General features: G+C 44.0%; 1 protein-coding gene across 1 annotated transcript in view; it reads left to right on the top strand.

Moving 5' to 3' along the window:
• TNFAIP8L3 (TNF alpha induced protein 8 like 3) overlaps positions 1 to 25,439 on the top strand; it is a 41,098-nt gene extending 15,659 nt beyond the window's left edge. The window contains exon 2 of the mRNA XM_060098374.1: positions 23,975 to 25,439. Coding sequence (XP_059954357.1) covers positions 23,975 to 24,537 — 563 coding nt within the window. The 3' untranslated portion in view covers positions 24,538 to 25,439. The remainder of the gene's footprint in view (positions 1 to 23,974) is intronic.
• Positions 25,440 to 26,380: the final 941 nt, after the last annotated feature.

The raw sequence follows: 26,380 nt of genomic DNA, 5'->3' as shown, positions 1-26,380 counted from the left end.
AAATACAGATGAAGCTTTGCTCACTCACCTGCCGCTCACCTCCTGGTGTGCGGCCTGGTTCCTAACAGACCATGGACTGGTACCAGGGGATTAGGGACCTCTGGACTAAAGTCATTGTATGATAAGTTAGATCTCAAAAAAATTACCTTACCGTGTACCCTTCCTCAGGGAGCTGCCGGGTCAGGAGTCAGCCAACTGAGGCTCCCAGGCCCAGTCAAGCCTGTTCCCTGCTTTTGTATGTCCAACAAGCTAAAAGCATTTTTACTTTTTTTAATGGTTACATTATAAATGGTTTTATAGGTACCTTTTGATACTTTGGGCCCTCTATTCTCTAGCCCTTTAAGGTAGTTTGCTGATGCCTGTGCTGGACAAAGTGTTCCACTGAAATGGAGAGCAAGTTAAGAAAGAGGAAGCCATGAGACCTAAGAAGCAGGAGATGGACACAGGAGAGAAGGGATGAAGGAGGAAGGGAGAACCGGGCTGAGAGCCTGGAGCAGGCTTAGAGGGAGATGCACCCAGATTTGCGCCAGAGCACAGAGCGCTCCCAGAAGAGTCTCCAAGAAAGAAAACTGAAGTGGTAGATTATTTGACATGTTTGAACCTTTTGAGAAGAACCTTATACTCTGCTAAGAACTTTGAGAGTGAATTAGATAGAAAACTAATCAAAAGAAAAACAAGGCAGTGTTTAACGCCTGGGAAAACAAGATGAATAAGAAAGGAAATGCAGTCATGCAAGTTATAGAACATACATGACTCAGCTATGAATGGCATCTCAATCCCAGTAATGTAATCATTGAAGTTTCATTTAACCAAATATTGAAATAGAATCAAACCGGAAGGTGGAAGGAGAAATGAATGGAGAAGAGAGCTAAATTCTCACCTTCCTTAATAGGAAGTTAAAAGCAAATAAAATCAAGAACTAACAGTATAAGCATGTAATTTAAATATGTAGAGGTAATTATTAGTTGCAACAGCTAATAATTTAAAGTGTTTTGCCTCCAAAGAGCCAGCATCAGAAGTGGGCCAGAGGATGCTGCATTTTGTTATAAGCCTTATAGAATGGTTTGACTTTTTAAATAATGTACCTTTTTAAATAATGTAATATTACTTTCAAAATAGATTTTTTTAAATAAAATGAAAAAGAAAAGTGACTGGTCAGCCCAGGGCGACCATGCCCAGGTGGGGAAGGGGCACAGTGGGGCGACCTCAGGCCCCTGTGTGGAGGAAGTAGGCGTTAGTATCCCGAGGCCCCGCCAGCTCTAGTTATCATTATTGTTCCTGACATGAGTGTGAGTGCATTTCAATAAAATGTCAAGACTGTTAGCCATTCGTTCATGCAACAAACAGTCTCTATGTTTCAATCCCTGGCTAAAGTTGCAGCAATGAATAAATCATGATTCCTGCCCTCAAGGAGTTCACAGACTGGTGAGATATAAAGTCACTCATCCAGCCAATGGATGATTGCTCTCCATGGTGATAAGAATATACCAGAGGGAAAGGTGGTTGCAGAGAAAAGTCCCTCAGTGGTCAGAAGTCCTTCAAGGGAGCCCTGGAGGGTGAGAGGGGAGCCGATGTCCAAGCACAGGGGAACAGAATATGCACAGGTGCAGAGGGGACCCAGGCATAACAGAGCAGGACAGGTGACACCTGTGTGTGGCCTGAAGTCAGGAGCTCAGAGTTTGTAGAAGATGAAGCTGGAGAGGTGAACAGAAGATAGATTATCAGCTCAGCAACCAGCATGCCATGCTCAAGAGTCTGAACTTTGTCTTCAAGGCCATGGGAAGCCAGTCAGTGTTCTCACTGGTGGAGTAGCATCATCAAAGCCAATTCTCATCCCAGTATGGAAATTAGAATGGAAGCTGCAGTAGAGAGGTAAGTGAGGAGATGGACAATCATTCAGGTGAGAAATGATGAGGGTCAGTACTAAGGTGTATCAGTGAGACAGAAAGGTGGATACAATTGAAGATGTGAAGGAGGCTGAACTGACAGTCTGATGCCCCATTAGATGTGGGAGGCGAGAGAGAAAGAAGGCAAGGATGGCCCCCAGGTTCTTGTCCGGACACTGGGCAGGTGGCAGGGCCACATATAATACAAGGAGGAGGGTGCAGGGGGAGTGGGAGAAAGGGGATGAGGGAAGTTTTGAGCATGTGGAGGGTGAGAGGTCTGTGGGAATCTAGGTGGAGAGGTCTGGCAAGCAGTAACCTTTGGGGGTGGGCAAGAGGTGACATCTCACACTCAGGGACAGTGCGTGGCAAGAGAGAAGAGGGGCCTGAGTAAACTCAGAACACCTAGACTTCAGGCATGGACAGAGGAAAAGGAGTCCTGGCAAAGGCTGAGAAGGACCAAGAGGGGAGATCAGGAAAGCAGAGAACGAGGGAGGTTCGAGTGCCACTAGAGGTCAGGTGAGCCAAGGACCCAGGTGTGTGTCTCGGGGTGCTGCTGGCATTCCCTGTCCCAGAAATTACAGGATAGTTAGCATATCTGGCCCCGCCCACTAATGCCTATAGAACCCTCCACTCACGTGCTGTGACAACAAAATGTCTTCCCATGTTTCCAAACACTCCTCATGGACAATTAGAAGGCACTCAGTGACCTTGTGAGAGCCATTGCCATTGAGTTTAGGGTGAAAGCCAGGGAAGGACAAGACCACAGTTCCTCTGTCCTACTGTGGCCGTCCCTCCTCAGGCCTCTTCCTGGGCCCCCAGGCTCTCCTCTCCTCAATCCCCATTCTTTTCCCCATGACATCACTTCCTGGGCTGACCAGTCAGTGTTGGGTTTTGAGGTTTAAATCTAAATATTATTGAGCTCCTTCTATGTGCCAGGGACACCATGGTGGACACAGCAGTCCAGGTCCCCCTCTCCTGGAACTTGCAGTGAACAAACAGGTGACACCAGGTGGGAGGTCCTTGAACAGGCCCCAAGTAAAGAGTTTGTTCTGGATAGATGGAGGGCTCAGGGGAGGGGTGGGAAAGAGGACAGCAAGGGGTGCTTGGGTCTGGAGAGAACATGCACCAAGCAATGGGTGAGACCAGGAAAAGGATGAGCCACTTTCTCTTGGGGGCAGAGAAGTGGGATAACAGGGATGTGAAGCCTGATGAGAAGAACTGGTCCTAGGGTTTTGAATACAACTCCTGTATGGAGCTGTGTCAGCACAGGGCAGCCTGCTGGGGCTGGCCATCTGCAGCTTGGTCTGTGGGTGCTGAGGTCAGCACAGGGAGAAGCCTTGGGGAGAGCCTGCTGACCGCTGCTCTGTGGCAAGCACAGGCTGACGTCTGACAGAGGAGTCAAGGGCCACAGGAAGCCAGGGGGTGGGGGGATGCATTTTGGAGGAAAGCCAAAGAAAAGGAAAGCTAGAGGCTCCAAGGTCAATGCCCCAGGCTTTCAGAAGGAGGGAAAAGCAGGAAGCATTCCATTGCTGAAGCATTGGCATTTGCAGAGCTGGGAGGGAGCTTGGTGGCTGGAGGGAAATCAGTGTGAGAGAAGGAAAGCTGAGAATCCCTCCCACTGACATGGGCTCTCATCTCATCAATACCCAGTGTGTGTGTGTGTGTGTGTGTGTGTGTGTGTGTGTGTGTGTGTGTGTTTTTATGGACTTAAAAACTCAGTTTCTGATTCAGAAGAGGTTATTATTAAATTGAGAATATAAAACAAATTAGCGGAATCATCTAGTCCAACTCCCTAATATAATAGACGAAGATACCAGGAAGGTGAAGACTTGGGCCCAGCGCACACAGTGAGCGCCCTGGGGGGCAGCAGGGGCGGGCCTGGGTGGTGGGCTCCTTCACCCCCTGCTGTAGGCTCAGTGGTGAGAGTCAGGACCAGGGGTTGGCTCTTCAATTTTCCCTGTATTGGGGGTTTTCCCCATACTTGGGGATGGACTCCATGGCCACAGCCCTGGCATCCTGATTCCCCAGGACATCCATTATCAGCATCTTAGAGTGACTGCACCCAGTGACTTGATTTGAAACGGTGAAACTTCTGGTGGTATTGTCTTATATTACCATGAAGTATAAAGAATTTTATTTGGGGCCTCCCTGGTGGCGCAGTGGTTGAGAGTCTGCCTGCCGATGCAGGGGATACGGGTTCGTGCCCCGGTCTGGGAGGATCCCATATGCCGCGGAGCGGCTGGGCCCGTGAGCCATGGCCGCTGAGCCATGGCCGCTGAGCCTGCGCGTCCGGAGCCTGCGCGTCCGGAGCCTGCGCGTCCGGAGCCTGTGCTCCGCAACGGGAGAGGCCACAACAGTGAGAGGCCCGCATACCGAAAAAAAAAAAAAAAAAAAAAAAAAAAAAAAAAAAGAATTTTATTTGGAAGCTTTTACTGCCTTTGAGACGAGTATGAGGAAAGTTTAATTTAGAAAGGAAGCCTCAGAGAAAGACACATTTATGGGCAACTTCCAGAGAGGCAAGTTTCCACAGCTACTCCCCTATTCAGAGTGGTTCCATCAGAGGAAGGCTCCCAGCAGAACTAAGGAGCCCAACCTCAGGGTACCTTGCAGGAGAGCAAGCTATCCGCCACCCCACCGCCCATTTGCAAACTGGGCCAGATACAACCATGGCACCAGTGGATATCCAAACTATGTCTTACTCACGTCTCAGATCTCAGATGCATGAACAACAAGAACAACAAAAAACAGTTACTATAGAATACAGGTAAGGGGTGTTATAAGTGATACGTTACATATGCCCCTTTCCTGTTGTTTCACTCTCGTACTGACTGAAATCCAAGAATGTCATTGTACAAAATTCTTACTTCACTAAAAAGAAATTAAGTAGAATATTGAGCAAGGCATACTGCTGGCTGCCAAATCATCTCCCATCCAGAAGTACCTTCTGGTTTCCTCTCCCTCATGTGTTTCAACCTCCCTAGTACAGCTAACCATTTATCTTTTTTTTAAGCTCAACTGAGGGTTAACATATTACTGTATTAATCTAATTACAGCACCTTCCAAGAGCCTCAGATCTTTAGGCTTAAACACCCACTGTCTCAGGCTATATTTTGTTTATTTTTTGCAAATATAGATTAGAGTTTGTTCCATTTTATTGCCTGCTTTTTTTAAAAAACATTTTAGGCTTTATATCTATCCAAAAATTGGAGAATTCCAAAGACTGACATTTTTATTGCATCAGTCTATTTACTAATTTCACGTATTACCAAGTTGGCATCCTCCCACAGCTCTGAATTCGGCATCCTGCTGGCATCCTTGTTAGCAGTCTGGTGGCCTAAGCCTGAGTTTTTGAGCACCTGCCATAGTGAACAGTTTGAGATCTGCCAACAGAGAGAGAGGATCACCCAGAGAGACAGACATGGCCTGTGCTATTCTGATCCCCAACAGCCCCTGAGTTTTAAAATAGCTTGTAAGCATGAAGGGACGTGAATGGGGAGGGATGGATGCTGCTGCCATGGAGAGAGTGTTCCTGATGGAATTGAGCACTGAGGGTGGGGTGGGGTGATACATCTCGGCCCCCAGGTGATGCTGCTGCTTGTGGGGCACAGACAGTCAGCTCTGTGTGGAAGGCAAGGGACGGACCTCATGCTGAGTTCAGTACTTTTTTTTTTTTTTTTAGTGTGTTCGGTTCAGTCTACATTTTGTGAATACACACCTCATTCCAGTATGTATCCTGAACAGATAGACTGGGCCTCAAGGCCTGAGAAAATCATTCATTCAGTCATTCATTTAACAGACATTTATTGGACTACTTCTACTGGGTGGACACTGTCCTAGTTGTGAGGGTTCACAAGTCCCCCAAGCATTGGTCCTGTGAGAACTCAGCACCAGTCACAGTGCAGCAGCATGGGGAAAGGACTGCGCTGGAGTCGGGTGCGAGGGCCACTGTGCCCGGGAAGAAGGATGTGAGGGATGGCCATGGGCTCACAGTGGGAGGAGGCCTTCAGCTGGAACAGACAAGCTGTGGCTGTGCCCCTTCTACCTAGGCACGGGTCCGCTGGATTCACCTGTGGGCATGAGAGGCCCTGCTGGTACTATCTGGCTCTCATCTGTCTGACTATCTTTGGCGAGTTTGGCTAGGGCACAGCCATCCTTGTGAAGGGGTGAGCCGCCCTTTGGCTTCTGATTTCAGTATGACTTCTGACTGACATGGACAAGCAGGCCTCTGGTGGGAGGGCTGGGATGGGGTTAGGTGGAACCAAGGGGTCTGTCTGTGGGGCTCCCTCTCAGCATTAGGAGGGAATACTGCCATATGCCAAGAGACACCTTTGGACACCCTTTCCCCCTACATGCAGGCTGGTGCTGGGTTATTTGTTACTGTCCCCAGACCCTTTATAGCAAAAACTGGGAACAAATTAAAGTCTATCGGGAGAGGATTAGGAAAGGAAATGGGAGAATTGGGAGAGGAAATTATATCATCAAGATGATGATATAATCCATTTATTGACAGAGAAAGATATCCACAGAGTGTTGACTGAAAATGCAGATTAGAAAGTAGTGTTCACTGATCCCATGTTTGTGACTATTAAAGTGCATATGCCTGGGAGAGTGTTTGGAAGAATATATACATGCTAACCATGGTGCATGGTGGGATCATGGGATATTCATTTTTTTTCCTTTAGCTTATCTGTCTTTTCTGACTGTTCTCAGTGCTCATGTATCATTTTTTATAATAAACTTACTAAAGAAAGAAAATATTTTGAGAAATAGCTCCTCAGGGGCTTCCCTGGTGGCGCAGTGGTTGAGAGTCCGCCTGCCAATGCAGGGGACACGGGTTCGTGCCCCAGTCCAGGAAGATCCCACATGCTGTGGAGCAGCTGGGCCCGTAAGCCATGGCCGTTGAGCCTGCACGTCCAGAGACTGTACTCCGCAATGGGAGAGGCCACAACAGTGAGAGGCCCACATACCGCAAAAAAAAAAAAAAAAGAAAAAAAAGAAATAGCTCCTCAGTTTCCCCTCTTAAAATAATTAAAATTAAAATTAAATAATTAAAAATTATGCCAGTAGGGCTTCCCTGGTGGTGCAGTGGTTAAGAATCTGCCTGCCAATGCAGGGGACATGGGTTTGAGCCCTGGTCTGGGAAGATCCCACATGCCGTGGAGCAACTAAGCCTGTGCACCACAACTACTGAGCCTGCGCCCTAGAGCCTGCAAGCCACAACTACTGAGCCTACGTGCCACAACTACTGAAACCTGTGCGCCTAGAGCCTGTGCTCCACAACAAGAGAAGCCACCACAATGAGAAGCCCGTGCACCGCAAGGAAGAGTAGCCCCTGCTCGCCACAACTAGAGAAAGGCCGCGCACAGCAAAGAAGACCCAACGCAGCCAAAAATAAATAAATTTTTTTTAAAATTATGCCAGTAGATGCATATCTACTAGATATGCATCTACTGGCATAGATTCTCAGAATTATCTCAATTCCTGAGATAATTCTCAGGAGTTATCTATTCCTGAGAGTGATATACCATTCAGAGTGACTACCTACTTTGTAGATACTCTAGGGAAAGAAATAAAAATCTAAAGATTTTAGATTAAGATTTTAGATTTTGGGCTTCCCTGGTGGCGCAGTGGTTGAGAGTCCACCTGCCGATGCAGGGGACACGGGTTCGTGCCCCAGTCCAGGAAGATCCCACATGCCGCAGAGCGGCTGGGCCCGTGAGCCATGGCCACTGAGCCTGCGCGTCCGGAGCCCGTGCTCCGCAACGGGAGAGGCCACAACAGTGAGAGGCCCGCGTACCGCAAAAAAAAAAGATTTTAGATTTTAAGCTCTAAAGAGTGGCTACCTGGTGTCACAAGTGGCTTTGTGGACGCATTTTACTAAACTTTCATAAAGCCGTTAATCTTTGTCTAACACATACAGTCTCAGAGAATAGAAAAAAAAAAAAAGCAACCTAATCCATTTTATGAAGCTAGTTTACTCTGACATAAAAATCAGACAAGGACTGTACTAGGAGAAAGTTATAGACCAATCTCACCTTTGAGCATAGTTGCAAAATGCCGAATATGATATTTACTAATAGAATTCTTCAGTATATTAAATACATGATCAAGTAGGGCTTATCCTGGGAATGCAATGATGATTTAAATGAAAAGTCTCTTAGTAACTGGTTAAATTCACATATTAAGAGAGATAAACCATATAATCATCTCAGTAGGTACAAAGAAAGTGTTTGATAAAATTAGATACACATTTTTACCTTAAACAAAAGCCTTAGCAAACTAGGAACATAAGGAAGATTCCTTAACTTAATAAGTAGTATCCATCAAAAATCTACAGCAGACATTATACGTGGTGGGGAAATTTTAGAAGCAACCCTGTTTAAGTCAAGAACAAGACAGGGATCCCAAATAGCACCCTTACTATTCAGCATTGTACTAGAGTTTCCCACCAGTGCAATAAGGCAAGAAAAAGAAATGGGAGGTAGAAGGAAACAATCATTTTGTGCAGGCAGTGTAGTTGTCCACATTAAAAAACCCAAGCAAGTTAGGACTAATAACAGAACTCAGCAAAATTTTTCAATTGGAGATAAATATACAGGAATCAGTTGGGTTCCTATACATCATTAATAAACATTTAGAAACTATAAGAGAAAAAAATTACACTTAGAGTAGCAACCAAAACTATTCGGTACCTAGAAGTAACAATAATGAAAGATATGCAAGAGCTTTATGGGGATGACTATAAAACATTACTGAAGAACAGAGAAGATGTTCTGACTAAATGGAGAGATACATCATGTTAATGGATAGGAAGCTTACTATCATAAAGATACCAGCTTACCTCAGATTAATACAAGGTGTTCATGGCATTTGGTCAAATGACACAAAAATTCAGTTGAAAGAGTAAAGGCAAGAATAATCAAAACAATTTCTAAGAAGAATAAAATGGGGGGACTTCCCTATGGCCAATCAAGACTTATTATGAGTTACAGTAATTAAGACAGTGTGGTGTTGGTACTGAAATAGACAAATTGATCAATAGAATAGAGTAAAAAACTCAGACCTATGCAATAAGGGAACTTGTTAAGAAAAAGGTGGCCTAACAGATCAGTAGCAGAAGGATGAACTATTCAATACATTGAATAAATTATGAGGAGAAAAATGTACCTCCTACAACATCCCCAAATAATTTCCAGATGGATTAAAGACCTAAATGTGAAAAGCAAAACCTTAAAACTTTTGGAAAATATATAAGACTCATTTATCAACTCATGGCAGGAAAGGATTCTTTTAACACAAAATATAAAAACCACTAACCATAAAGGGAAAGACTGATAAATTAGTTAAATTTAACTAGAGTAAAAATTTTAATTTCTATACAGTTAAAGACACGATAAATAAAGTTAAAAGGTAATGCTACAGACTGGGAGGAGATTTTTGCAAGTCATGTGATCAGCAAAGAATTAGAATCCATAATACATAAAAACCTACAAATTAACAAGAAAAAGACATACAATCCAATTAGGGGTAAATGACTACGTGAATAAGCAATTCACAGATGAGAAAGACCTGACTGCTCAATATACACAAAAATATATTGAATCTCAGTAACAATCAGGAAAAGGCATATTGAAACAAGATACCATTTTGTACTTAGCAAATTGGCAAAAATTTTAAAGGTGGACTATCTGAAGTGTTGATGAGGAAGAAGATCCACAGGAACTCACACACTGCTGCTGGGAGTGAAAATTAGTGCAATCTCGCTGGAAGCAATTGGCAGCTGTGCTACAGGACTCGGAAGTTGTGTTCTAGGTATGGAACCTGGGAGGCTATTGTGTGTGTGCACAAGGAGACACGACTGTGGACTTATTTGCTTGCAGAAAGTGGAAATAATGTAAATGTCCATCAATAGGAAACATGGATAAAGAATATATTCATATAAGCAATGAAATGACTAATTAGATAAATCTTGCAAGAAAGATGTTGAATGAAGAGATGCAGAAGGATCTGTGCAATGTGACACCTTTATCTGAAGTTTACAAACACTCTGAACAATATAATGCTGATGCATGCATACTCATGAGGCAAACGTATAAAAACATGGATGAGACAAAAAGACACCTCGACTTCTGAAGTGCAATTAGATCTGAGGAGATAGAAGGGAAAGAAAGGGAGTTGAAAACAAAAGAAAGGGAGTTGAAAACAAAGAGGGCTTCACCCCCGCCTCTGTCTTTGAGGGCAGAATATTAAGATTTGTTCCATCTGGGTGGTGGCCATACAAGTAGAGTTTGTTGTATTATCTTCTGTTTTGTCTGTATATTTGAAATGCTTCCTGGTTTTTTAAAACATTAATTCTTCTGAGAAAAAAACCAGCTCAATCTCCATCTTAAAATGGGCAATAATTCAAAAAAACATTTAAACTAATTGATGTTTATCACCTCAGGAATGGCAGTTTAGTGTGGCGGGTTGAAGCACGGGACTCTGGGGCAGCCTGCCTGGGTCTGAATCGAGCTCTGCCGCTTCCTAAATGGTCGTTTTAAACAAGCTGCTTAATCTCCCTTTGCGTGGTTTCCTTGGATGTAAATTGATGATGATGATGATGATGATGATGATGATGATGATGATGATGGTGGTAGTGATATTAGTACATGCATGTTAAGTTGCTGCAAGGATACAATGAGTTACTGTGCATAATGCACTGTATACATAGACTCTATTTTTATTTTATTATGCCTGAGTATGACCTACTATTCTGAGAGAAACTAGTTTTTTTAGATGCAAAAGAGAGTGGGGGAGGGGATGAATAAGCTTTGTTTAAAGAAATCATGTAAGTAGATGTTGTTTTTAGTGATGATTGCTCTTCTACTGCAGTGAGACAAAAATATCTCTCAGATCTCCAAAATTAACCTGTTGAGTTGGAGATGATTCACCCTGCCCCCCGCCCCCCCACACAGTGACTTCACAAGTATCTGCTTCAGTTAGCTCTGGTAAGTAAAATTATCACTCATTCACTTTTCAGAGCTAGCTGTAAAATCAATATGAAAAACAAAACCACTATGCAACTCTGTTCAAATATATAGAATGCCCTCTAAAGATGAAAGCTACATCTACCTTCAAGTTTTGATGAATAGGTAGTATTGTTCTATCACATCATAAGACTGGCTTTTTTTGTATTTAAGAAAAAAATGATGAAATGTAAATCTTATTGCTAGATAGGAATTTTAATTGAGGCATAATTAATGTCTCAAATAAGTGAGAAATCACAGTCATTAGGGAGCCAGGGAAAATCTTCTAAAAGCAGATGCAGGAAGGGAAAGATTGCAGGCTTTGTCTAGATTTGATTTGGCTCAACTGCAGCTCTCTTACTAGCCTGGTAGCTTTGAATGAATTACTTAAATCTGCTGTTCCTCAGTTTCCTTATCTATAAAATGGAACTTATTACAGTCTTTCTTTTGCAGACCTCTTGTGAGGATCAAATACATAGTATATACTACCTCAGGTACATAATCTGTGCTCAGTAGTTAACATCTCTGACATGATTATTAATTGAACTATGAATCCCTCAGTGCGAATGGATGGGTGGATTGGGGGCATCTACGACAAAATGAGATAATGAGCTGGAAGGTCTTACAGCTGACCTTGCCAACATTTCTTCACTTCACCTGAAACGATGTTATTTCAAGGCCCAGGAAATTTTTTTGAAATGAAAAAAGAGTCTTCATCTTGAAGGTCATCAAATGCTGGTTTTAAAGTGTAATTACTCACTGTAAGGTGTCACAATGATCTGAATCTGCTTTTCTATAAGAAACACCCTGTTTTGTCTACTATTGCTTTTGTATGTCCTTTCTCAGCACCCTAAAACATCCAGTATTAGCTAGGAAATTTCATCATATCTGGTCCCCCCAAAACACTCAAATCCTCACTCCTGACTGCTGGATGAATGAATCTCTAGGACTGAGCAGCCACCCAGGGCAAAACAAAACTCTGTGCCTGTTCCCAGGCCTGACCCAAAGGCAAGATTTCAGGGGCACCCAAGCCTGAGCTAGAGGCAGGACGACTGGCCACATGAAGGGGAATGCAAAGTGGTGAAGACTGGCTAATGCAACACCCCCTCCCCTGCATTTGGCTGTCTCTAGCAATTCAGTCCTTCCTCCTTCCACCCTCCACCCCAATCCTACTGTACCCAAGCCGGCCTCTCACTTCCTACCCTCATTTTAAAATAATCCATTTTCTTGGTGGAGAAGGAGGGGCGATTTGGTGGTGGGCCACGAAGGGGAGAGAGAAGCCCTAGGAGGGCTACCGTGTGGTTCTGACTAACTTGATCCCCAGCAAGCTTTGAACAGAGAGTACATTTTAACCACTGAAGTAGGAATTTGCATTTTAAAGGAATAACCTGTTTATCCCTCGGGATCTTTTTCTTTTTAACATCTTTATTGGAGTATAATTGCTTTACAATGGTGTGTTAGTTTCTGCTGTATAACAAAGTGAATCAGCTGTATGTATACATATATCCCCATATCCCCTCCCTCTTGCGTCTCCCTCCCACCCTCCCTATCCCATCCCTCTAGGTGGTCACAAATCACCAAGCTGATCTCCCTGTGCTACGCGGCTGCCTCCCACTAGCTATCTATTTTACGTTTGGTAGTGTATATATGTCCATGCCACTCTCTCACTTCATCCCAGCTTACCCTTCCCCCTCCCCGTGTCCTCAAGTCCATCCTCTACGTCTGCGTCTTTAATTGGCTAATTATTTAGGGAAACTAGGTCTTTTCACCATCAATTGCTTGATGGATAGGGACATGGTTTAAATGGGGAAATGGGGAGCTCAGGGTAGAACATGTTGAGTTGGAGGTGCCTACTGTACAGGCTCATGTGACCATCTCTACCTAGATGCCCCCCCGGAACCCCTCGAACTCAGCGTGCTCAGGACTGAAATCATCTTCCCCACACACGCTCCCAGATGCCTGTTTCAGTTGGTGCTGCCTAATGTTCCCCACCCCACATCTCCCAAGCTAGTAGAAGCACTCAGCATCATCTCTGACGCATCCCTCTCCCCCAAAGTCACATAGTCTGTTCCTTATTGCCTCTCCCCATCACCCACAGGACAAGCTAAGATCAAAATCACAGTATGTCTGTCTTGCTAATTGCTGTGGCTTCCTACTGCCTTGGGGAATATCTCGAGGCAAGTAAAAGTGTGTAAAATCCATATTTCAAATCGTCTTATTAGAATTTTTGAAATTTTTATAGCCCATTTCTTGTTTGATCTGACTAGATCATTGCTTTTACCTTATAATTTGGCTGCAGAAAAGCTCTTATGATGAGGAGGATAATCGTCAGCTCTGCCATTTTCTTGCCATTCACTTGTGTTGGCATGATTAGTGTATTGTCTTCAGGCCTCAGTTTTGTTTCTTGCAGGAATCTTTTGAAATCATTGGTCCATTTCATAAGGGTTAGTTTAGTTAGAACTAAATAATATAATCAGTGAGTCTATTTAACCAAGCACACGCAAACATGCCAAAAAAAAATCAAAACTGCTGAAAGGCAACAAACAAATGAGAGAGACACACTAAAATACTCCCCCACCCCCGGGAAACAGGGGGATCTTCCCCTCTTTCCTTAGAATGCCACACACCAGTGGGTCCCAAGGTTAGCCTGAATGTTAAATATTAGTAAAGCGTAACCCATCTCATTAGAAAACAAGGAAACAGAAATAAAGGTTCTAATGTTTTCATTTTGCACACGCCCTCAGGGTGCCTGGCGGAAGCTGCTGCCCTTCAAGTCACGGTGACCCACTCACAGGACCCACAAGCTGCTTGCTTCTTATTGCAGGCAGTGGAAATCTGGGGACCTCAGGTCTTCTCAGCATCAGGGGTGAGCCCAGGGGACATGTCCTCAAGGCTCTCTCGGAGGGTGGGGAAGAGACCAAACCTAAGAAGGCCTCAAGGGTGTGCTGGATTAACCCCCAGTCAGAAAAGTCTATTTCCTATCCTTCCTAGGTCATCTGAGTTTTACTGTGATGCCTTTTAAATTATCCCAAAATACCTTTCTTAAGCCTAGAAAATGCCATCTCATTCAAGTATGAAAGGGATTAGACCTAAAAGGCATTTTTCATGAGCTGCCAAGCTTTGATCATTTTCCGTGGGGGGAGGGAAGGATCAAGATTTTGCTTGTCTCTAACTCAAAGATCCTACCATCCCTTGACCATTTCACTTCATTGTACCTCCTCCGGTGCCGTCTTTTTTCTTTAATACTCCGGCAGTATACAAACCACAGTCTTATATATACAAGGGAAGGAAAATGTTCTCCAGTTTGACTCCACTTGAGATGCAACACCTCAATTAGTCTTTCTGGAAACTGTAACAGTGTTAGGTTTGCATTTCAAAAAACGACTTAAGGTTTCTTAATAGTTTTGTTCCCATAGCTACATAGGGACCTAGAACTTAAGCAGAGGCAATGTCTTCTCTAGAAGGTGTTGTATCCTTGTCATGGATATCCCATCCTGCAGACCACCTCACCCCCAGAGCCAACCCCTTCCTTATCATTCATCCAGAGAACCGACAAGGAAGCAGGAAGGGAGGGGGGAGGGTGTTAATCTCCCCCAGCTCCTGGCCCCTTATTGGCTGTGAAGGATGGAGCTTAAGGGACATGACTGGCCCAATCAGCTTTTCTGGGTGCATGTGCAGGTGAGCAGAAGGATAAGTGCTCATTGTGAAAGTTCACATTCAAAATAGTTTGTAAGGCTGCTCCGTCTCAAGGAAGCTTGCTTGAACTTTATTTCCAACAGTTAAATGTAAGTGATTGAGTGCCAGAAACTTGGACTACCACAAATCACCCTCTGCCAAGGTCTTCCCCTCCCCATGCCCTGGAGACTCCCCTCCCACCTTCCTTGTACTCTGGACCTTTGACTTTGACAGATGGTGCTTATGAAACACCACAGATGGTTTTTCTCAGGGTACCGTCTCCACCCCTAACTTCTACTTAACATTTTTAGCTAACTCTCTTCCTTGCCATTATCCTAAGCTGTTTACAGAAGTGAAGTGATATTGTGTGAGTGCTACTACAGATAACTTTATAATTTTGAAACAGCTGTCCATCCTCATATGCAAGTTTTCCGCACACTCCTTAACCAGAGGTAGAGAAGTTACCAAGTCCTGAGAGTAAGGAGAGAAGAGCTGAGTCTGTCCCCTAGCCCCTCTCTGCCACAATCCATCCTGGCTTGATGCTCAGAGCTCCTCTCTGGGCTGTAACTGACAGCTGAGAGCCTATCATCCTTCATAACCATCATTTATTTTCCCCAAAATGTATTACTTTGCCCTTACCATGCTGAAGTTCATCTGCCTCTTTTCTGCCCACGCACCCTTGGCTTGGTAAGATCTTCCTGCTGTTTATCACCATCAGCTTGGCATTTCACCATCCGGGAGAGCTTAGTGTTTTCTAGAAACGTGGAAACATCACTTGTGCTACAGCTGAACATCATTTATAGAAGCATCAGCTCAGACTAGCCCCAGCATTTTTCCATGCAGTGAAGGGCCCACGTAAATTATCTTTTGTTTTCTGTCTTCAAACTAGTTCACTCCCATTGTCACGCCATTTTCCCAACATAGTTCTGGTACTTTTTCTTCCCTTATAATGTTCCAAGCGTGCTTATTCTCAGAGCACTGACTCCATAATCCTTTCATCTGAGCTCCTCCATCAGACTTGGTTTAAGGAAGCCCCTGTTTTTCCCTACAAGGATGAACTTTGCAGCTTCCTCAGACTCCTCTCTTTGTGCTAGTTAGGTGAGCTGCATAATAATAGCTGCATAATCATGTTTTTATTTCCATTCTCAGGATTCTAAGCTACTGTAAACAATCCCTTACTTTTTCATGGCTGGGAAATGGGAACTTTTGTTCAAAAATGGTTAAGAGAATCATCGCTGGCTAAAAGAGCCTTCTTAAGGCTTGTACACAAGAAAAAGAGAATAGTTTTTGCCACAACCTATCCTAGATCTTCTCGGTGTTTCCCACAAACAAACATGTGCATGCCAGTTAGGCCTGTTTCCCCAGGTATCCCAATTGCACTCCTGACTTTGGCTTCCAAAGCTCACACTCTTCCTCTCAGCCCATAGTGTTTCTCCCTGATGGGTCACCAACATGGTCCCTCTGCAAAAGGTGGAGACAGAAGGATGGATGGAAGGAAACAAGCCCAAGATTTCCATCTACAAAAAGTCTGCCCCACCCAGCTCTCCCTCAGTGCACACACTCTCCCTTAAATCGTGCGTGTGTGTTGGAAACAGTACTGGCTCTCCAGCCCTCCCCCTGGGAGTTGTCAGAGTTGACCAGATTGGTGTCTTGATGTTATTTCATCAAATAAATAACAAAACTACACAGGTATCTTTACTACAGGACTTCTCAGAGCCTTTAATAAGCTACCTGGTATGGCACACCATGAAAAGCCAGCCACAATGTGTAGTCATCTACAAACTCATTTAGCTCACCACAAAACTTTCTCCCCTGGAACATCTGATGGGACTAGTATTCTGTAAGATACACATTGGGGCATGCCGTGATCAGTGGGCCCTACCTTCAGCATGTCAGAATCATGCTGAATGTTAGAGAGCTTGTGATTACTGGCCTTACTCCTAAAGATTTTGATACTGACAGTCTGGAGTAAGTGTGGGAATCTACTTGCTTGTTGTTTTTTGTTAAAGCTTCCCTTATAATTTGATGATCTGTAATTCCTCTGCTCTAGCCTCTTGATTGTTAGGCTTCAGAGATTTGATACCTGTGACCCTCCTGAGCCCTCACCATAGAAGCTTGTACCTCAAGTCCCTTTGTAGGTAAATAACATGTTCTTTTACAAGAGAAATAGCTGAGAACATATGAGGGAAACCACCCAAGGCCTTTGTGATTTGGGGGAAATTGCTGGCCTGTTTGGATAACTTTAGAAACCACTTCCTGACATTGTAGCCATCCCCACCTATCCACATCAAGTCTACCTTCAGAGCCCATAGAGCTTCCCCCAGCTGTTCTCACTCATGGCAATTTGGGCTGTTTCACATGTTTAAGTGTTTTGTTTCATTTGTCTATATCTCGCCTCCCTGCAGGACCATATTCAGAGTAGGACCCAATTAAATATTGGGGGAGGGGGGAGGACGTCCCCCATAGCACTCCTTACAGAGTTGAACAAGCAGTAAATGCTCAATAATTGCAGAGCAACCAAGGGACAAAAGAAATCTTGGCCCAAAAGAGACAAAAAACAAAAAACAAAACAAAAAAAAACGTTTAAGATTGACTCTAGAATTAAAAGTAGAGAAGGGTGGTAAGTGTGGCAACAAGAATATACAGCTTACCCTGCTGAGATGATAGGATCTTCAATATTAGGTATGTATCATCTTCCTCCCTCTGGAATTTTTCCTTTGTTACTTCCCTGTTCTTCATTTTTTAGGTCAATGATAATATGCATCACTAGTGGCTCAGGAATAGGGTGACCAACTTGTCCCAAGTTGCCTGGACTTTTCCAATTTTAGCCCTGAAAGTCCACCATGCAGGAAACCTCTCAATCCTGGCAAATCAGGGCAGTTGGTAACTCTACTCAAAAAACACAGTTTTGGGGGCTTCCCTGGTGGCACAGTGGTTGAGAGTCCACCTGCCAATGCAGGGGACACAGGTTCGTGCCCCGGTCTGGGAAGATCCCACATGCCGCGGAGCGGCTGGGCCCATGAGCCATGGCCGCTGAGCCTGTGCGTCTGGAGCCTGTGCTCCACAACGGGAGAGGCCACAACAGTGAGAGGCCCACGTACCGCAAAAAAAACAATAAATAAATAAATAAATAACACAGTTTTCTGGGACTTCCCTGACGGTCCAGTGGTTAAGATTCTGTGCTTCCACTGCAGGGGGCACAGGTTCAATCCCTGGTCAGGGAACTAAGATCCCACACGCCTTGCAGTGCCCCAAAAAACAAAAAAACAACAACAAATAAACCAGAGTTTCCTGACCAGATAAAATTGGGAAATGCTTTACCACACTCTACTCACCTGAACTAGTTTCCTAGAGCTACTGTAACAAACTCAGTGATTTAAAACAACATAAATTTATCATCTCACAGCTTTGGAGATCAGAAATCCTAAATGAGTTATACAGGTCTGAAAATCATTGTGTCAGCAGGGCTGCATTTTTTCTGGAGGCTCTAGTGGGTAATCTGTTCCCTTGCCTTTTTCAGCTTCTAGAGGCTGCCTATGTTCCTTGGCTGGTGGTTCCCTCCTCCATCTTTGAAGCCAGCCATTTTACATCCCTTCGATCCTCTCCTCCATCACCACATCTCCTTTTCTGACTCTCTCTCTCTCTTTCACTGATAAAGACTCCTGTGATTGCATCAGACTCACTGGCTAATCCAGGGTGATTTCTCCATCCCCAAGTCCTTAACTTAGTCATGTCTGCAAAGTCTCTTTTACCAGATAAGATAACACACGCACAAGTTCCAGGACTAGGATGTGGACATCTTTGGGGGCCGTGATTCTGCCTACCATACCCACGCCTCTCTGACAGTTGATAAAACACCCTAATCAATTAAAGAAATATTTTTAAAGTCTTACAAGATTCTGTTTAATGTTGCTTAACCCAGTGTTTTCCAAGCTTATTTGATCAAGAAACTTTATTCAGAGAGTACTATGAGAAGTGAAATGAGTCGGTCATGGAAAGGCAAATACGGTATGATATCACTCATATGTGGAATCTAAAACATATAACAACAAACTAGTGAATATAACAAAAAAGAAGCAGACTCACAGAAAACAGACTAATGGTTACCAGTGGGGAGAGGGAAGAGGGGAGGGGCAAGATAGGGGTAGAGAATTCAGAGGTACAAACTATTATGCAAAGAATAAGCTACAAGGATATATTGTACAACATGGGGAATATAGCCAATATTTTATAATTATAAATGGAGTATAACCTTTAAAAAAAAACCCTCTTTACTCCCCTCCCCCACCCCATCCCCCCAAAGACACCACTTAACATCTCATGGAATGCTGCTGCTCTTACAGAAGAGCAGGACTCAAACTGGTGTGTGCACCACAGAGAGACCAGAGACTTTCCATGCGATGAGCAGATAAGGAGAGTTTTGGGGGAATTGATTTATAAATCCAATTCCTCTTTGTCACTTCAGTACTCTTTTCTTATATAAATTTATTTTGGCTGCATTGGGTCTTCGTTGCTGCGTGTGGGCTTTCTCTAGTTGCGGCGAGCAGGGGCTACTCTTAGTTGCGGTGTGAGGGCTTCTCATTGCGGTGGCTTCTCGTTGTGGGGCACACGCTCTAGGCGCGCAGGCTTCAGTAGTTGTGGCACACGGGCTTAGCTGCTCCGTGGCATGTGGGATCTTCCCAGACCAGGACTTGAAGCTGTGTCCCCTGTGTTGGCAGGCGGATTCTTAACCACTGCCACCAAGGAAGCCGCAATACTCTTTTCTAAATTCATCTGTCAGAGCAACAATCTGAGGTCAAAGGGTGGTGAACCTTCCTTCTTTCCAGTGTTTCAGTCATGGGGTTCCCGCCCATAAGGAATCTTATTGGGACAAATACATTTTCCTGGGTTGGAAAACCTGGTCAGACAAAGGGATGATGTGAAGCTTTGGTGTTGGTGATGCCTCTCTTAATCAAAGCACCATAACCCGCCCCTACCCATCTCATTTGGAGGTACATTTCCAATAAAGCTTTATTTTTTATGTTTAGTATTTATCAAAAGTTTAATACTTGTACCCAAAATAATTAGAATAACTCACTCCAGAAGGCATTTTTTTAAGGATTGGAGATTTTGATCACTGGAATCGTCTTTTAATTTAAATTTCAATATGTATGGATCCTTTGGTTATAGAGAATTATGACGGATTGATCAAATAAAACATTTTCAAGCATAAAAACAGATATTAAGTTAAAGTTTCTGGATGTCATAGAATAGAGATACAATTTCAAGGAGAAAAAAGAATAATGTAGCAACTCTAATTTTTTTTAACATCTTTATTGGAGTATAATTGCTTTACAATAGTGTGTTAGTTTCTGCTTTATAACAAAGTGAATCAGCTATACATATGCATATATCCCCATATCCCCTCCCTCCCTCTTGCATCCCCCTCCCACCCACCCTATCCCACCCTTCTAGATGGACACAAAGCACCGAGCTGATCTCCCTGTGCTACGTGGCTGCTTCCCACTAGCTATCTATTTACATTTGGTAGTGTATATATGTCCATACCACTCTCTCACTTCGTCCCAGCTTACCCTTACCCATCTCCATGTCCTCAAGTCCATTCTCTACGTCTGCGTCTTTATTCCTGTCCTGCCCCTAGGTTCTTCAGAACCTTTTTTTTTTAGATGCCATATATATATATGTGTTAGCATACGGTATTTGTTTTTCTGACTTACTTCACTCTGTATGAGTCTCTAGGTCCATCCACCTCACTACAAATAACTCAATTTTGTTTCCTTTTATGGCTGAGTAATATTCCATTGTATATATGTGCCACATCTTCTTTATCCATTCATCTTTCGATGGACACTTGGGTTGCTTCCATGTCCTGGCTATTGTAAATAGAGCTGCAGTGAACATTGTGGTACATGACTCTTTTTGAATTATGGTTTTCTCAGGGTATATGCCCAATAGTGGGATTGCTGGGTCATATGGTAGTTCTATTTTTACTTTTTTAAGGAACCTCCATACTGTTCTCCATAGTGGCTGTATCAATTTACATTCCCACCAACAGTGCAAGAGTGTTCCTTTTCTCCACACCCTCTCCAGCATTTATTGTTTATAGATTTTTCGATGGTGGCCATTCTTACCGGTGTGAGGTAATACCTCATTGTAGTTTTGATTTGCATTTCTCTAATGATTAGTGATGTTGAGCATCCTTTCATGTGTTTGTTGGCAGTCTGTATATCTTCTTTGGAGAAATGTCTATTTAGGTCTTCTGCCCATTTTTGGATTGGGTTGTTTTTTTTTTTGACATTGAGCTGCATGAGCTGCTTGTATATTTTGGAGATTAATCCTTTGTCAGTTGCTCCTTTTGCAAATATTTTCTCCCATTCTGAAGGTTGTCTTTTTGTCTCGTTTATGGCAGCAGCTCTATTTTTTTTTTTTTTTTTTTTTTTTGTGGTACGCGGGCCTCTCACTGTTGTGGCCTCTCCCGTTGCGAAGCACAGGCTCCGGACACGCAGGCTCAGCGGCCATGGCTCACGGGCCCAGCCACTCCATGGCATGTGGGATCCTCCCAGACAGGGGCACGAACCCGTGTCCCCTGCATCGGCAGGCGGACTCTCAACCACTGCGCCACCAGGGAAGCCCCAGCAGCTCTAATTTTTAAAGGAGAGCTTGCTCCTGTCATTTTAAAATGGACAATAATGGATGTTGTATCACTGTGGTATGTGGTATGTACATTGGACACTTTTAGAAGAATAATTTAACACATTGATTTTAAAGTATCAATACTTACAATATCTAGACATTTAATCTACTTAGAAATTCTAACTATTTAACCATAAGGTGAAAAATACTTTCTGTCAAGTTAAAAAATATGCAAGGAGGTACTAGCTTTTCAAAATTCTTATGGGGCTGTAAGAGCAAAAGGTGTGATGACCACTGTTCTGGAGAAAACTTTTGGGAATGCTGGTGGTAAAAGGAGCAGGGTTTGGAATCCGGCTAGCAGGGAAGCCTTGGTTAAAAACACCAGCTTCACCCAGCTCTTAGGGTTAAAGTGCTTCCTCATTCAACAACAGCTGCCATGGACCAGCAATGCACTGGGCTTGGGATGTCCAGTGGGGCTTGGACACAAATCCCTGCTCCCACAGAGCTTACATTCCAGTGGACACACAGTTGATCCGTTGCTTCTGTGTAAATGCATGTGTGCTGCATTTCCAGAGAACCTCTTCAAATACCTTCTTCTCAAGCAGTTTTTAGGAGTTGTGTCTACAAAGAAATGACTCATTTTTTGATATTCCAGAACAGATCCATGTAGATTCCCATCAAAATAATCACCTAAGGAGGCATACACTTATTTTGGTGACAGGGCCAAAGCTCAAAGTCTTTAAGTTTCTCCTGTGGAACTGATTTCAAAGCATACAGCACAATCTTTTAAACATCCTTAATGCTGGTAAATATTTGTTTGGGGAGGAGGAATTTGATGTTTTTGGAACAAAGGTTATTTACACAAAGGTCTGGCTGACCACGGTAGATGATCAGACCAGGCAGAAATATTATTTGTCTCAAACTCTGGAAGGGCATAAATCTCACCGTAAGGAAAAGTCAAGAATTACTGTTTATTCCCTTCACACTGAAGCTGAAGGGAAAATCCTGGCTGTATCAGGGTCACTTGCTCCAAAGTTGCTTAAAGAGTCTATGGTCTCAGACTTTTAGGAGAGAGCTTCCTGGGGCTGTGGGAGACCCGTGGTGCCTGCTGCTTTAGTTCTTCTGATCCTACTTTAGTGACCCCACTCCAGGCCATGACCCTGCAGCTTACAGCTGGGAGAGGTCCGTGAGCAGAAGTAGCTGTCCTGGAAAGACCCAGGGCTGAGGGAGCAAGGCTGGGCTGGGAGGGAGGGAGTCAGTCCATGAGGGGATAAGCGAGTGGAGGAAGTGTTGGGTCGTATGTCTGAATTGTGTTTAAGTGTTTACTGAGTCCATGTCTGCAAGACCTAAGCACCAGGGATTAATGGCATTCCACTGAGGGGATGGGTCTGTGGTGGGCAGAGGGGGTGGGATATGAGTTGGGGAGGGGCCAGACAGGACTGCAAAAGCTAGTATGTGTGGCCACCTGTCTGTCCATGCTGCCTGTCACTTCCATGTTGCCACAGAGCACTGGACAAAAACTCTAGGGATCCTAGAGCCATCAGTTCTCAAAGGAAAATTTATTCTTCTGCAGTGTTACTCTGGCATTTAACCTAACAAACACCATTCCATCCCTGCACCCAGAACTGAGCTAGGAGATGTTGTCTTTGTCCTCCAGCGACTTGAATGTCCTTGGGAAGATAAGAACGATGCACACACGTACTGCTGACTGTCAAATATCAGTTCCAGCTAACTGGTGACTTCATGGAGTATTCGATCCAATCTAAGACACCATTGATTATAAGATGCCTTTTATGCTCTTAAGAAAGAAGAAAATGCTGCCAATTAAACTGAAAATGATTGCTTTCTTATTGCTTAGAATTTTTATTTTATACTTATTGAAAGATCCCTTTTAGACTTACGTGTACATAGTGTTATTTCTTTTAACATATATTGTTCTCATTCGTTCATAAAGTGGAAAGTAACGGGGAAATAAAGTGGCTTTGGTTTTTCTAAGCTTCCTCACATTCAGGGTACTTCTGTACTCAGCTGAAGCATCTTTGCTTGGAACTGTTGATGTCTGTGTTACCCACAAAATGTGGTTCTGTGTGCCATTGAGAACACTGGTGAGCAACATTTCTTACAAGACTACTCATGGCTTTTATTCCAAATCTGTCTCCTATTGTGTAAACTGATGCACACACAGGTAATGCAACCACAGCACAACTACCACCTGGGAACAGTGACTATGAGACACATCCCAATTTCCAAGATATCAAACAGGAAAAAAAATACATCTTAGACTCAATGAAATATGAATTCTGAGACTCAGTCAAAAAATACTACCATGATCAACCACCCAGGTCTGTCCTAAGAATGGGGTTGGCATTGGTGCTACATCCTTATCATTAAGCAATAATTTCCTCCTGTAAATTTGCAAAACTGAATAGTTTCCTGTGCAATAATCATTGTAGGGAGTTCTTCGTGAGCAAATAGAGTTAAGGAGGCTTTTTGCATGAAGTAAGTCAAAAGCGTGAGATTTGGCCCGGACATGAGGAGACCACGTCTAGAGAGAAAAGAGCACAATTTAAAAGGTTCAAGACGGTAAACAAGCATGTCATGTGGCGAGCACAGTGGAGTAACCAGGCTGGGGTGGGGTTTCATAAAAGAGTCGTGGGGTATGAAGGCATGAATTTTTGCTGTAAGAACATAAGTTCAAGTTAGTATGTTTCACTTGTAGAAACATAATAAACAGTTCCAGTATTTCTATAACTTTTATTTCTTTTCTTACCATAGGTCCTGATGTTTTTAGTTCAAAGAACCTTGCCCTTCAAGCCCAGAAGAAGATTCTGAGCAAAATAGCCAGTAAAACTGTGGCCAACATGCTGATTGATGACACCAGCAGCGAGATCTTTGATGAGCTCTACAAAGTCACCAAAGAGCACACACACAACAAGAAGGAAGCCCACAAGATCATGAAAGATTTAATCAAGGTGGCGATCAAAATTGGGATCCTCTACCGGAACAACCAGTTCAGCCAGGAGGAGGCTGTTATCGTGGAGAAGCTCAGGAAGAAACTGAACCAGACGGCCATGACAATCGTCAGCTTCTATGAGGTAGAATACACCTTCGATAGAAATGTGCTCTCCAAGCTCCTACACGAGTGCAAGGACCTGGTGCATGAACTGGTACAGAGGCACCTGACACCCAGGACCCACGGGCGCATCAACCATGTCTTCAACCACTTTGCTAATATGGAGTTCCTCTCCACCCTTTATAGCCTGGATGGAGACTGTAGGCCCAACCTCAAGAGGATGTGTGAAGGAATCAATAAATTGCTAGATGAGAAAGTCCTCTGAATGCCTTCCCTCCTCCTGGACTTGGCTGCGTTCATGTTACAGCACCCAGCGTGTTCCAGGTGAGAATCAGGAAAACAAGAAGAAACCCTTGTCAAAGATGCCCATGTTCTGTCCTGTTCACCCCTCCGATGTTGATGCTAGATTGAGCTCGGGTGTGTTTGTCACCTAAGCTCTCTGCTGAGGTCTGTACTTAAAATCTCCTTTGTTTGCAAGCCCAAAGGACGTCTCATCTATTCTAAGCAGAAAAGCTGCCCTGCTCATCTAGGTGGGCCCAGTTCATCTTGTGGAATGGAAGGAGCCCTGGACCAGGGGTCAGAGGACATGGGTTTGGTTCCCAGCTCCATCAGTTACAATTTTGTCCTCTGGATCCTGGAACCATCATGCCCACCTGCCTACCTCCCAGGGCTGCTGTGAGGATCAAGTGAGATTATGTTCATGCTTTTAAAAACTCTAACAAAAGGTCTTACTAGTTTCTCTTTGGCATGTGGCAGGGATCAACCTGGATCTAGACTATTAAGCGGCAGAGAAAAGAACAATAGTTTCTAATGGGCTGGGTTAGCAATTTGTCTCTAGATGTGCTGTTTCAAACAAAATAAAAATGAATCCAAAGGTGTGAAAAAGTATAGCTGCAAATTGGAAAAATATTTTTCAAGAGCTGTGTTTTTTAGGTCTTAGATGTGCAGGTTTATGGTCCTGCAGAGGGAAACTTTCTGTGGGGGGGGAGTGGAGAGAGAGTTTCCCACCCATCATGCAAAAGCAGAGAAGAACTGTGCTCCCCCTGCCCCTGAAGGGCTGGCCTCTCCCCATCTGAGGGGCACCATCCGGGAGGCACAGGGAAGGTTTATGCTGGCACACGCAGGAGAGTTGGGCAGAACGAAGCCCTATCCATCTCTCTTGGTCTTTCACAGTCATTCTGTGCTGTTTTCTCTGGTTTGTTAATAAATTGAAATTACCCTTCAAAGAAGAGGTTTTGGAGTTGTGATTCAAAAATCAAATTCCTTGGAGTTAGATACAGTGTTAGGAATAATGGGATTGAAAGGAAGAAGACAATGAAGAGTAAGAGCTTTGCACTTAGTCCCTCAGGGAAAGTAGCCCCTGGGGGAGCACGTATAGGGTGGAGCCTGTGCCCCTGGTTAGTGGGGAGCTAGTTCATGGACACTGTGACCGCCTTCTCTGAATGTCTCAAAGCCTCGCTTTCACACAAAATATTTAATGCCTTATAATGTTGCCTGGAGGACACCACCTTAAGAGATTTGCCCTTCCATCATCACCTCCTGTCCTGTTACGCTTCTCCTGTATCTGATGATAATGCAAAAATACTATATTAGCTCAGCCCCATGGTTCATCCCACCCCATGGCCTCTCTCTAGCAGAGATGGTTTGTGTGAGGGTGTGAAAAGATGGCCACTGAACCTGCTGTGGCCATTCAGCCCCAACTGGCTCCCATGTCAACATCAGTATAAAGTATCCTGTTAAGTTCTTCAGCCACCAGTATTCAAAATTACTTCACAGGAAGGATGTCCAGTGGGGAATAGGGAATAGTTAAGTCTGCCCCTGTCTCCATGTTTGACAAACGTGGCCCAGCCCCTTCTCACAGTCCCGAGGACAGAACAGTGATGCCCTGTGCACATCTGGGCTGGGGAGGTCACTGGTCATTTAGGCAGTGCCCGTGGAAGCTATGGGTGACAGGCTCCTCCCTGCCCACCTGCCACCAGGCAGCAAGCAGCCCAGCCGTAGCCGAATTTTCACATACAGAGTCCTCCTCAATGCCTGTGGTGGTGTACTTGTCTGATGAAGGACCGCTTTCTAGTATGAGGCATGGTTCTAGAAGCAGGTTCTTTTTT

The sequence above is a fragment of the Mesoplodon densirostris genome, chromosome 4, assembly GCF_025265405.1.
Source record: "Mesoplodon densirostris isolate mMesDen1 chromosome 4, mMesDen1 primary haplotype, whole genome shotgun sequence".
In the NCBI taxonomy this organism is placed as follows: domain Eukaryota; kingdom Metazoa; phylum Chordata; class Mammalia; order Artiodactyla; family Ziphiidae; genus Mesoplodon; species Mesoplodon densirostris.
This window is presented reverse-complemented; position numbering and strand designations above follow the sequence as displayed.